The 13,785-nt window shown below is 44.9% G+C and overlaps 1 protein-coding gene across 1 annotated transcript in view; it reads right to left on the bottom strand.

Moving 5' to 3' along the window:
* IGSF3 (immunoglobulin superfamily member 3) overlaps nt 1–12,823 on the bottom strand; it is a 171,543-nt gene extending 158,720 nt beyond the window's left edge. The window contains exon 1 of the mRNA XM_015419696.1: nt 12,448–12,823. Coding sequence (XP_015275182.1) covers nt 12,448–12,520 — 73 coding nt within the window. The 5' untranslated portion in view covers nt 12,521–12,823. The remainder of the gene's footprint in view (nt 1–12,447) is intronic.
* Nucleotides 12,824–13,785: the final 962 nt, after the last annotated feature.

Genomic DNA, 13,785 nt, shown 5'->3' with positions numbered 1-13,785 from the left:
CAGGTGAGCTGCTGAAAAGGGGGGGGGGCTCAGCTGGCTTACTTGGAGCAACTCTGGGTGTGTTGCTGAGAGCAGAGAGAGAAAGGACAAAGCATTGGTGGGCCTGCCCAGAACAGCTCTGGGCAAGCTGCCAAGAACAGTGGCGTGGGGGGAGCCTTGGCTGGCTCACCCGGAGCAGCTCTGGATGAGCTGCAGAGAGAAGTGGGGGGAGGGAAGACAGCATGATGGTGCAGGGGAGCCTGGGAGCTGCAAGAAATGGGGGGAAGATGGGCCTCCACTTGTTTATATACTATTAGCAATGTGTGGCCCCCATCTGTAGACACCAAAATCCATGGATCAGGGCCACATCGAGGCTAAACACATTTCTGCAAACCTGAGGAACTCCCTGTGTTTGCAGAAAAAATCTGACTTCAAAAAAAGTGTGTGTGGGGGGGTTTAATTTCTCCCCCCCAATAAAAAGTGTTCTCTGCACAAGTACAGAGAACGAACCACCTGAGGCAACGTGGCAGGCTGGGAGCTGTGCTGAGCCCAGCAGCATTGGCGTGGCAGGACAGGAGCCATGCTGGCCCCCGGCAGCAGTGCGGCATCCCAGAGGCCAAAGCAGACCTAGCAAGAGAAGTGAGGGGATGCAATTTCCCCTCCTGCAACTTTCACATCTCGCCCTCACACTGCATTGGGAAGAAATCTTCGCCACTCTCCCCCACCTAACCAGCTGGAAGGTAGGTAGGAAGAGCAGCAAGGGTGGGGGTGAGTGAATGCCAATGGTGTGGGGGATAGTGGAGTGCCTGTAGATGGGGAGAGCTGTAAAGGTGGGGGTGAGTGAAGAGCCAGAGGTGGATGGTAGGTGGGGAGAGCGGCAAGGGTTGGCTAGACTGATGGAGAAAAGGGGGGAGCAAAAGAGATGGAGGTTAGGTTGACAGATAAGGGGAATGGGAGAAGGAGTGAAATAGGGAGGGAAGGTTTATAGAAAAGGGGAGGGATCAATCGATGGAGAAGGAGTGGGGGGCAAAAGAGCTGAGGGTAGGTTAACAGATAAGGGGAGGGAGAGAAAGATGGGGAAATGGGAAGGAAGCAAAGAGGGGGAAGGGATGCACCCTCTCCACAAGTTTCTTGCAGGTCGCCACTTCTGTATTCTAATAGTCAAGTGTGATTCAGCCTGCAGATATCTAAATCTACAGATCAGGCCAACACTGACAAAGGAGATGTTTTTCCAAACTTGGGAACGCCCAGAGGTTTGGAGAAAAATCTTAAAACTTAAATATAAATATATATATATGGGGTTTAAATCCTCCCTCAACAATTACATTGTCTGCCCACACACAGATTACTTACCTGAGCAGCCTCCAGGATCTTCACCATGGTTGGCTGTGATGTGGAGGCTCCCAAACACCCCATCGCAGATCAAGGGCAGTCGTAGCTGCCCAAGAGGAGGTCAAGATGGGGATAGAATGAGGAGAGGGGGTAGAAAGCAGTAGACTGACAGAGACGCGAAGAGGGATGGGGAAGACTGTTAGAGAAGGGGGGAGATAGAAGGAAGCAAAAATGAGGGGATGGGATACACCTTCCCCACAAGTTTTTTGCAGGTCTCCAGTTGTGTGTGTGTGTGTGTTTTTAATCACACACGTGCACATCCAGAGACGAGAACTACAAACAGACAAGACAGATCTTTCTACAAACCAGAAAAATGCCCCAGGTTCACAGAAAAACATGACATCTTTTTTTAAAATACTTGTGTTTTTTTTTTAAAAAAAATCTCAATATGATAAAAGGAACATCTCTAGCTTTAAGAAAGAGATACCCTCCATGGCCGTTGCTAGGAAACCACACCAGTCCTGCCAGAGTTCCAGGCTTGGCTTTCAGAAGTAAAAGTCAGGCCTTTGTAGAAGGACTCATTGGAGACAGGCCTGGCAGCAACCAAGGGGTTACTTATTACTACCTGACTTGCATGACTCACCCAGGTGTGGCAGCTTGCTACTCTTCAAAAGCAGCCACCCCATAAAAGACAGTGTGGTCAGTTAGAGCTTCAGAACAGGATTTGGGAGACCCAGCTTCAAATGACCAGTCTGCCATGAAAGCTCACTAGTTTACCCTGAGCAAGTTGCATACTTTCAGCCCAACCTATCTCACAGGGTTGTTGTGACGATAAAAAAAAAGAGGAGAACCATGTAAGCTGCTTTGGTCCCCAATATGAAGAAAAGTAGAATATAAATGAAATAAATTATAAATACGACTGAAGATGGGAGGCAGATAAAAGGTAGATTGGTGAATGGCTGAGAAAGAGGGAATGAGGCAGGGAAAGGGAGGAGGATATGGGGATTGCCAGGAGGAGGGGAAGAGGAAACAGTGCAAGAAGGGGAATATGGGGTAGAGTGAGGTGTCCCCACAAGTTCTTCCAAATTTCCTACCATGAAAGTGGGGGCTGGCCCAGCGGCACACAACTTGGCCATAGTTTTCCCAGATATAGGCTGCTGTTGGAGAAAGGAAAGCTCGGGGGGGGGGCAGATAAAGGTAGTTTGACTACGGTTACGTGCATATCCTTGACACATTTAATGCTCTGCTACTTGCATAAACACAAAAGCGAGGTAAAGGCTTGTTAACTCAGCCCAACAGTGTGAACAACCTTACACAGGATAAGGCAACTGGAGGTGATCCACCTGCAAGGAGTATGGCAACAGCCACAGAACTGGCACCGCACACCATATCAGCTCTGAGATGGATATATAGAGCAACACCTCTATTAATATTATGGTTATGTTCCTAAAAAGAGAATGCTAAGTGAAACAGCTCTGTGAGAGGTACTGATACCATTAATTCTAGGGGAAATGTGGTCACAGTATCGCCATTTCTTACATACGTGTGACATATGAGGTATCAACTGGAAGCGGTGCCAGTCACCAGCTGACTGGCCCTGATAGGCTGGAGCATTCAGAAGCCTCTCTGGATTGCTTTACACATTGAGCCTTCCTTTTGGAAGAGGTGTGGCTGCCTCCTCAGCTCAGCCACAGCCCTCAACCATGCAGGTCTTTAGCTGAGAGGCGGACATCCTTTCCACAGCAGTGATACACTGCTTTTGGCTTAACCACATTTATTTCTGGCTGTGCTGATCACACCACAGAGCCACTGCCCATCCCCCCATTTTATTTTTTTAAAAACCACTCAGATCAAACAGTGCTATAATGAAACAACTTTATAGGAATTATTACTGTAATTCACTGTTCCTCAGCATCTTCTGCCTTAACAGATGCGGCTTTGTTCAAGTTTCTCAAAAGCATGAATGGAAGCTGCTGCTCCTGCCACCATTACCGGAGGCTATCCTCAACTGACTTGCAGGCCTTCCACTGGTAGCAGCTGGATGTTTGGGCACATTCCAACTTCATATCCTAGGCACTGGTTATTCCACTATCCTTTCTCATCCACATGATGAGAGAAATCCTCAGGCACCATCCTCAACTTTCTCTGTGCTACCTAACTGCTTGTCTGGTGATACAATTTCTTTTCCTCTGCTACCACACTCAACCCAACAGACACTTTCCTGATTAGGAAAATGAGACTCAGAGAGAAACAGACTATAAATGAAGTTAAACAAATGAACTTGGTCCTTCTCAGAGCCCCACACACAAAAAAAGGAAGGTACAACAACCATACCAGATAGTTTCAGCGGATAGCTCTGTTGGTCTACAGTAGATTCCAGGAACACCTTAGAGCGCAACAAGATTTCCAGGGTATGAGCTTCCACCAGTCAAAGCTCCCTTCATCAGATACAAGATGGAATTGAGAGATCTGAGTCCTTACATCGCAGTCAGAAGGGGGGCGGGGTGTTGCGAAGAAGGAACTCAGGATGCAGAGGTACAATTAGGGTTCCCATTCCCCAGGTGGAGACCGGGGATTCCCTGCTTTTGTGGGCTCCTGCCCACTACCAGCCAGTTGGCTGGCAGGAGACAATTTCCCCCACCCAACACCATGTGCGATGTACTGACATTTCCCAGAAGTGACATAGCGTGTTCATGACATTGGGGGACAACACTCTGCTTTTGGGGCAAAACTCTATGGTTTGAGGCAATTTTTACCACAGAGTTTGCCTAAAAAGCAGAGCTTTGCCCCCACTTTGCCGCCCACCCCCCAAATGCCCCCCGAATCCCCTCGCCAGAGCAACGAGGGGACCTGGCAACCCTAGGTACAATGCACACTGCAATGAGCTTGATTAGAGCCCCCAAACATCTCCCATTTGCTCTAATCAAGCTGATTACAATACACATTGCACTTCTGCACCTTGTGACTGGGATGTAAGGACTCAGATCTCCATTCCAACTCATATCTGATGAAGGAAGCTTAGACTCACAAAAGCTTAGACTCACAAAATCGTGTTGGTCTCTTAAGGTGCTACTGGACTCAAATCTAGCCAACCTTATCAAAGTATCTGATTAACACCTAAGTGAAGGAGGAGGAGGAGGAGGAGATTGGATTAAACCCCGCCCTTCACTACCCAAGAGAAGAGGAGGAGGAGATTGGATTTTTACTCTGCCCTTCACTACCCAAGGAAGTCTCAGAGCGGCTTACAAACTTCTTTCCCTTCCCCTTCCCACAACAGACACCCTGTGAGATAGGTGGGGCTGAGAGAACTCTGACAGAAACTGCTCTTATTCAAGAGCAGCTCTTATCAGAACTATGGCTTGCCCAAGGTCATCCAGCAGGTGCAAGTGGAGGAGTGGGGAATCAAACCCTGTTCTCCCAGGGTAGAGTTCACGTACTTAACTACTACACCAAACTGGCTCTGAGTGATATTCACCTTACCTACATATCAGCAAGTTCCTATGTCCAAACCAGTATCTGACATTCACAACTCTTAATGAATTCACTGAGCAAATACATTTATTTCCCTATCACGTTTAAGAGAAGATCATGAAGAAACAAGTGACAGCTGTTCCAAACAGCCACAACTTTCACAGCAAAGCTGGTAAAGGGGGGGAGAATCAATCCTGCAACTTTCCATCAGGTAAGTTCAAGCAAAGTGCACCATAACCCAGCCAAATCTCAAGGTGACAAATGAGAAGCAGTTCTGTCAGAAGCCGTATGTAATGGATTCCATTTCTCTACCTCCAATCTTCCTCTGCCTGTGTAATTTAAAAACAGAATGTGGCATGTATTGTTCATTCACACTGGCATCAGAAAAGGTAATACTACCCACTGGTGGTGAGATTTTATTTTTATTTGATTTAAACCCCACCTTTCTCTCCAAGGGGCATCAAATGCAGCTTGCATCTTTCTCCTCTCCTCCATTTTACCCTCATGAAAACAGTGCAGTAGGTTAGGCTGAGAGGGTATGTCTCACCCAAGGCCATCTAGAAAGTTACCATGGAAGAGCAGGGATTCAAACCTGGCTCTCCCAAATCCTAATCCAACTCTCTAACACATCACAACACACTAGGTCATAGATCCATCATTACTATGTCTAGATTTTGATTTTAGAGGGAGGCTGAGTAGTCTTCTGTTTGCCTGAGGCAGCTCAGCTGACTCCCTTATATCCTGTCTTCCACCATGACCAGAAAAAGCAAAAACCGAGACTGCAGGCTTACAATGAAGTGAAAAACAAGATCCAAGACTGTCCCAGGAGATGACCTCATTTTAGCTCATTATCTGCACAGTGTGTCCTCATATACATATTAAAGGGCAGGAAAGAGACCATTCCTCCTTTAAAACACCTATTGTGCTAATTATAAATTCTTGAATTATAGAACATGTAACCTTGAACGTTTACTAGATGGGCAACAATCTCTTTCCTGAAATCATGACAAGCTTCCTAATGCATTTATCTGAAATACACTTATCCTTGTATTTCTGAAAATGGAGCACTTGCCAAAGCTAAGCCAGATACATTCAGTTGTGCCAGAAAGATGAGAAAACAGTGAACTCCACCCCCTTCAACATAAATTTTAACCTGGAAAAACATTCAATTGAGATTTGCTACATTTGATAAACAACAGCTGATAAAGCCTCTCCAAAAACACTTTGCCAACAAGTACCCAAGAACACTGTATTGGAGACACAAAGGGGGATAAGTGCCAATACAAACACAGAGTGAAAACACACACAAGAGATTATGTTAACTGCAGCATCTTCAGTGATTTAAAAAGGCAAAAGCATGCATAGTACTGCAATTCATGAAAGACAATGTCTCAAGATCCTGTATGACCTTGATGCAAACTGACAGGTCAATCATGACAAAGCAGTGCTGTCTGGGAAGGTTCCCGCCTCCTAGACAACACATACTTGTCTGGCACAAGAACTAGGAGGAAGAGGGAGGCAGCCTAGAAACCGGGTAACATCAGAATTTTCATTGCACCACAGAAGGTATGTCAGAGTGCTTATTCATTAGCTTATTGTTAGGCTGAGTAGCCTTCTATCTTACTCTTCCTAGGCAACTGTTTGTATAGATGTACAGTGTAGTTTGCAGAAGCAAGCCATGTCAGTTAAAAAAAAATCTCCTTAAAACTTCTGCTTTGGAAGCTCCCAAGCTCTAATCTTTCAGCAGCTTTTCTGACACAAAACAGAATTTCTGGGGGTTTTTCCAACTCCTTCCCAGCATCTACTTCTCTTGCCGTTAGTCGAACATAGTGTTATGTAAGGGAAAGACTGGGGATGACATATCTGTCATAACATAATACTGAAAACACCAGTTACCACAACACAAGGGCAGAAGTCTCCAGGATTAATATGAATGGGGAAACAAGTGAGGTTGGAGCAAGAAGGTTATCAGCAGAATACTTCCTACTGATCTAGTCTCATGGACTTCAATAAAAATATCACTAGGACCGGGCAGTAACCTTCCCTATTGGTATCCCATTTCCTGCTTAGTCTCCAGTATCAGAACAAACTTTTTCAAACGAGAATAGTCAAGAAGTAGCTCAAAAACCTCCAGTGGAATGGCAAGCATGAGAATTCACTAAGGCTTAACTCCAGAGACTGGTTTCAATGTTCCATCTCTGTCCTGGAAAATACAAAGAAAAGAGCAGCTTCAAAGCGCTGTGAGTTGACAGAACCAGGGCTCCAGGTTTCAAAGCAAAGGGTATGACTTCCAGCTAGACTTAAGCTGTAGCACCTCTAGCATTTATAAACTGAATTCAGGCAAAAAAAATCCCAATGATCGTGTACTGCCCAGAAGCATCAATGTGTCACTATTTCTAAACTGCAGCTTTTTACATAAAGGTTAGACAAACCAACTGCTTGCCTTCACTAGTAGGCAATACCATGCTCCACTAGCTTGGTTCTTACTGAGGCACGTGTTGTGATAGAATACAATCCGAAGCACACAAAAAGGAACACAAGCACACTCAGGATCATCCATATGCAAAACCAAATGGTACCTGGAACATATTACTGTATTAGATCAGCAGCTCTCCAAGAAACTCAGAGCTTCAGGAGAAGCAGCAAAGACCTTGATGCATATATCCACACAGAACAATTTCTTGAGTTGCAAGACTATTATGATCAATCATATCTAGAACACTTTTAAGACAGCAATATAGCAAACATCTCATTCAGCCTCATAAGGAGTAAGCTGCTGATATTCCTTTCAGGGGAAACCAAAGAACTCCACGGAAGAGCACAGACTTTGTACACATAAGGTCCTAGGCTACCAATTTTATCTCTTGTTAATTTTTTTCATGTAGCGTTGTTCTGTTTTGGGGAAACAAACAGCTAAGTATCTCAAATAATAGCATACCCAGTTTGAATCCAGTGGCACCTTTAAGACCCACAAAGTTTAATTCTGGGTATAAGCTTTCATGTGCATGCACACTTCTGCATGCACACAAAAGCTTATACCCAGAATTAAACTCTGTGGATCTTAAAGGTGCCACTGAACTTAAACTTTGTTCTGTTGCTTCAGACCAACATGGCTACTCATATGAACAGTATACCCAGTAAAGATTCAGCTGCCTTAGACTCTGTTGTTACCAATCAGAGCAGACCATTAGTCTGATTAATTATAAGGTAGCATCTTACCTCCTTTGGACAACAATGATTTGTCTATGGTCCTATGGCTGGACCAGCATTTGAATTCAAGCCTATAAACCTTCAAATTCAATAGCATCAATTGGACAACTCCAGTTGTCAATGGACAATGCCGCAGCTTCTACAAGCACACCCTCCATACATATATATTACATCCACCTAAAAGCAGCAAATATAAACCAACAAGAGAACAAGAAGCAAAAAGGCTAACACAGAAATTCACACAATCTTTTTGTGCATATGTTCACAATACAATTTACAGCCCTTTGGTATTCAGTCACTAGTTGGAGTCTAGTAATTTAAAAGAAACAGGAAAACTGTTCATAAAATAGTCAAGGAAATGAGCCCTATAACTTTCTACAAGACTATTATATTCTGTTTCCTACATATTATGCAGCAGATATTAGTATCAGGCTTTGCACCTTTGGAGGAAGCAAGTAAATCTTAGAAACACAAACCTACTAGCACCTGGAAGAACATTAGCAGTCTCATTACAGCAGGTGGGTTATTTACAATACTCTACACTACCTCTCCCCATTATATACTTGGCTCAATGTAGCATCACTTGCTTAAAGCGCTGAAACCAAACCAACATGAGGAAAAGAAACCCAGGGGTACTCTCTAAATGATACCCACATGCCAGATGAGACTTTTCAATCTGTGTGCCGCTGAGTTTTTCCCCTTGACTTCTCCAATGATTACACTCTGAGTTCTGTTTTATCCTCACTTTTTAAACTGCTGACATTATTTCAGCAATTCTAATACAATATTTAGTTATTTATTTAGAATATTTCAATGCTGCCTCTTCAGAGTCCCGCTCAAGATGGCTTACAATTAGAAACTGCAATATTAAAACACAAGCAGCATAAAATTATCCTTAAAACACAAGCAGAACATTAAAAAGGTGATTAAAGTACTAATTAAAAGCCTGGCACCTAAAAGAAAGTAAACCAAGTACCAGGCAAATCTCAAGGGGGAGGACATTCCAAGGGCAAGGTGCCACCACAGAAAATGCCCTGTCTCTAATCGCCATCTGCCTCACCTCTAAAAACAGGGGCACAGAAAGTAGGACTTGAAAGGCAGACCTGGGCCCCGGTCACACAGGCCGGATATCGCAGGGGGGAGGCGTGGCTAATTGCCCTGGCGCAGTTTGATCCGCAATTACGCGATCAGACACGCCGCGGCACACCACAGGTCCTTCCCTTAGCACCAGCAGATAAACGAGGGACCGGAGGGGAATGCCGCGCGCCGGCGCATCACACTACGGGAGTCTGGAGGCAGCCCGTGGCAAACGTTTACTAGTACTTTGGAGGTACTACTTTTTAAATGCGCATTTCCGGCAGTAAGCCACGGGTGCGCTCCTCTTCCCAGATGTTGGGGGTGTGATCGCACCCGGATAATCCGCCCACCATCCGTGCCTCTCCCGCGACAACTTTGCTGTGTGACCGGGGCCCTTAACTGAGGAGCTGGATAGTATGGGAGGAGATGGTCCTTCCAGCACCCTTAAGAATACTTCGGGTTAGAATCACAGAGTTGGAAGGGGCCATGCAGACCATCTAGTGTTCAAAGTATTTCACACATATTAGTGTCTGGTAATTTTTACAAGAGTTCATTAATGTAGGCCATTTTTATCCTCAGTACCATCCCTTCCATACTGTTGATGAGGGGTTGAAAAAAAGTTTGTCTAATGAAGACTTCTCAGGTCTCATCTAATTTATAGCTGTGATAATTTACTGCTCACAGAACAAGATGAAACTTCTGACTCCACACTACTCTTTTTTAGCAATTTAAATCTAGTTGTCTACAGATACACCACCCTGAATGACTTTTGAATAGCTTAGGGCTTTTAAACACATCAAAACTTTCAAGGCATTGCCAGATCTGCTTATAATTTAAATCATCAGCTTAGCACACCAGGCAAAAATGTCTGAGGAAACAAGAACAGTCCTGTGAAAGTGGGAGAGAAGATATACCCTCATTCTATATCACACATATCACCAACAGCATTAATTTTGGGGGTGGGAGTGAAGCTGACATTTCTGCAGAGGGCTGATACAGTTTACACAACAGGTTGATTTTGCTGTTCAGTCGCACAGTCGAGTCCGACTCTTCACGACCCCATGGACCAGATCATGCCAGGCCTTCCTGTCTTACGCCGTCCTCTGAAGTTTGCTCAACTTCATGTTCATTGCATCTATGATACTGTCTAACCATCTCATCCTTTGCCGTCCCCGTCTTCTTTGACCTTCAATCTTTCCCAGCATCAGGGTCTTCTCCAGTGAGTGCTCCCTTCTCATTGGTTGATTAAAAATTCAAAAATAAATGTTTGCTTTTACTGAAGCAATTAGAGAAAGGCATTGACAAGGCTGGCATCTAGCCAGGACATTGGGGCCAATATTGAAGTGTTTTGAAAAACCGTTGTCAGGTCCACCGCTGTATTTCCCCCTGAAAGACAGAACCTCTGGCAACAGAGAGCCCTCTACTGTTATGCTGTCATACTGACTTTAAAAGGAGAACTAGAAAAGCATTCATACCATATTAGGAATACACTGTTTGCAATAAAATTGTCTTTAAGCCAAGATGATTTAGTTCTCCAGCATGTAACGTTTACTCAATCAGTATTTCTCATTCATCCATGTCAATTCTCAGCATACAGTAGCTCCTGTTGGTAGGTTATGCTTCAAGATTCAATCCTATGCGCATGAAGATGGAAGTAATTCCAGAGAGATAATTGCATTAGTCTCTTACAGCAAACCAAAAAAAAAAAGGATGGTGGCACAAATCTACCTTTGAGGACAACTTCTGCTGGAATAAAGTCTTGTAAATTATTTTCGACTCTGCTAACATCTCTTACAGGTTCTCTCTCAGATAAAATCAGAAGATAGGAGCAACCATGTTAGCCACTTTCTTACTGGTACTCTGTATTTGTTCATACTAATTTACTTTTACCCTTGTTTCTTACTTTCTGAAGAGCCACACACAAGTGTTGACTTTACAAGAAATCAGCTTCCCTTGTTCAGAATAACACTAATCTTTTAACAGTCTTGCAAATAAATATGGGCAGTACCTCCTCACAAAACAGGTTATTGGGCTGCCACTTGTATGCATCCACCTATCAGCAGGTGTCTTGAGTGGTGGGCCTAGGAAGCTATTCTGCCATAAGGAACAGTCACATGCCATGAGGTTGCAGGCAAGTAATCAGCTGCAAGGGTGCCTTAAGCCAAAGATGACAAAATACACATTCACTGCTTTGTGTACTGTCCCTCACACATTTAGATGCTTGGGGGGGGGGGTTTAAATTATTATTTTCCATTGAAGCAGAGGAACTAACTGATCAACACAGAACAAGCCTTTTGTCTCCTTTAAGCCAGTTTCCCACACACACAAAATGCTCCTGTTTTATTCAACAAGCCAGGCTAGTCACATAAATCTTAACTGAGACACACAGGATGTTGTCATTAACTTGTATGTGTTTAAGAAGAATCAAATACAATAGCTGCAAGCATCTTCCATTCAAAAGGTTCTCAACGTGCTTCACAAAACGTATTTTACAGAACTACATACATACACTGATCTTATCTACCAAAAGTAACTTCTGGGAGATGGACAGCAGCTGTTTAAAACACATGCAAGCAACACTACAAAGCTCTGGATGGATGGCAGTGAAGAATATAGTATCTAGAGAGTTCGTGTCTAGTTCCCCAAACTGGAAGTTTGCCAAATCTCCACCTCTGCCCTTGCAAAAATATCCCAGAGGGGTTCTGATGATAGCTGATTAACACAAAAACAAGCACTAAGTCTTATGGTGCTTTAAAATTGTTCCAACACATATCTGTGGACTAAACTTGTTGTTCAATCTAGTTCATCCACTAAATAGCTTTTAAACTGCCTTTACTGCAAATGTGTGCCACCCACCTGCCATGATCATACTGGAGTCCAAAACCCTTTTTCCTCAGCAAAGCTGGGGTGTCCAGCCCTTCCATTACCCACTGGCTCTACACATGTGCCTTCAACATTCAAATACTTCCTTCAGTATCATCACAAAAGACTGACTAAACTCAAGTCTAGTCAAGGTGTATCTGTTCTAGATTCACATCCAGATACAATTCTGCTTAAGACACAACAGTAAAGGGACCAGGGAACATGCCGAAGGGACCATAAACCTGCTGCACAAGGCATCAGCTGTACCATAATTAAGCTAGTTAATCATGGGAAGGTAACTGTTCCCTCTTTGCTCCAGTCTGATCACTGGCAGAGGCTATGACATCTGTTTTGGAGGAAGAACATACAATTTCATCTACGTTGAAAGTATTCAGAAAAACTTAATGCCTCACAATAAAAGCAAGCCTTGCTTAAAGAAAGCAGTGCTGGAAAGAGAAAAACTAATGGTGAGTTAAACTTCCCAGCGCTTGCTCATAGAGACAGGCGGCCTCTTACCCAGTAGCAGAAGAGATGTCAGCTCCAGCAGAAGGCACCTCATCTTTGTAAAAGGGAGAAGATAAAAGGGCATCACTCTCTTTCCCACTTTCTCTCTTACTTATTCTTCTATCTTCTGCTGCCAAACACGGTGGCTTTGTATTTCCAGAAAAGAATATTTTGGTAGGAGTTAGAAACACAAGCAGAGAACACAAAAAAGTGAAGGAAGGTTTAGTGGGAGGCGTGAAAGTGCCCTCAGATGCTAGAGAATGATTCCAAACAGACACTGCTGATTCTCCGAAGCCTGACACATTGCATTTTTGCAGCACCTACTTTGATTTCTCCCACTCCAGCTTTCACAGAGCAATGGAAGCGTACCGTTCCTTTCTTGATTAGCCCTTCCTAGAAGGAGGAAAATGCAGGGAAATCCTTTCATCAAGACGTTGTTTCATGAGAACTTGAAGCAGAGACTTCTCCAGAGCTTAACAACTTGGGGCAATTAGCACAACTCTCCCCTTGAAAACTGTCACCTGTGCCAAAAGGATCAAAGCCTTACACATACAAATCAGCCCTGTGATAGTCTTCAGCTGTTGGCTTTCTTATATGAAAGGCAAAGCAGGGTTCAGCTCTTTCTCTGCCTTGTGTAGTGACTATGCCTAGAGCTGGAGAGGAGTTCCGTCTCCTCCGGCTTGTTTAACTCTTAACAACGGGTCACCTAAGCCACCAAGGCTGAGATGTCCCTTCAGCAGTTCCTTCTGTTCAGTCCCGGTGCCTGGCTCAGATGCCTACAGGTCACGCCTGCTTCTCCCTGGAAAGAAAAGAGACAGAAACTTAGGAAGCCCAGTCAGAGAACAGTATCACTTCGCGCTATTGTTTAACTGACCTCCAGAAACCAAGCATGAAATGCTGGGGGGCGCAGAGGAGCTGGGGCGGGCCGGACTGAAGAAATTCAGCTAAGCCGAACGAGCCGCGGCCAGTCTCCTCCCTCCTTTCCAAAAGACCCCATCAGAGCAAGGGAGGGGGACAGAGAGAGCGAACGCGAGAGAGACCAGCCCGCTATTGTTTCAGCCAGCCAGCCGCCTCTCCGTTTCTCAAACTGGAGGGAAGGGCTTCGCAGGGCACCCTCGGCAAGAAGCAAGCTTCGCGGCGTCGGCGGCGGCGCGAGGGTTCCTAAGCGGGAGTGCGGCGGGCAAGAGGCAACGCTTCCCACCCCACCCCCCGTTGCCCCGAGCCTCCGCGGGCAGGTCGCAAGAGAAACACGCACCTCTTCAGGAGACGACCCCCCCACACACACACGTTCCCGGAAGAGCAAGCTCCTCCCTCGCACAGGGGGACCTCGGCCAGCAAAAGAGCCGCCCC

This window comes from Gekko japonicus, unplaced genomic scaffold, assembly GCF_001447785.1.
Source record: "Gekko japonicus isolate JY-2015 unplaced genomic scaffold, Gekko_japonicus_V1.1 scaffold1587, whole genome shotgun sequence".
Taxonomy (NCBI): domain Eukaryota; kingdom Metazoa; phylum Chordata; class Lepidosauria; order Squamata; family Gekkonidae; genus Gekko; species Gekko japonicus.
This window is presented reverse-complemented; position numbering and strand designations above follow the sequence as displayed.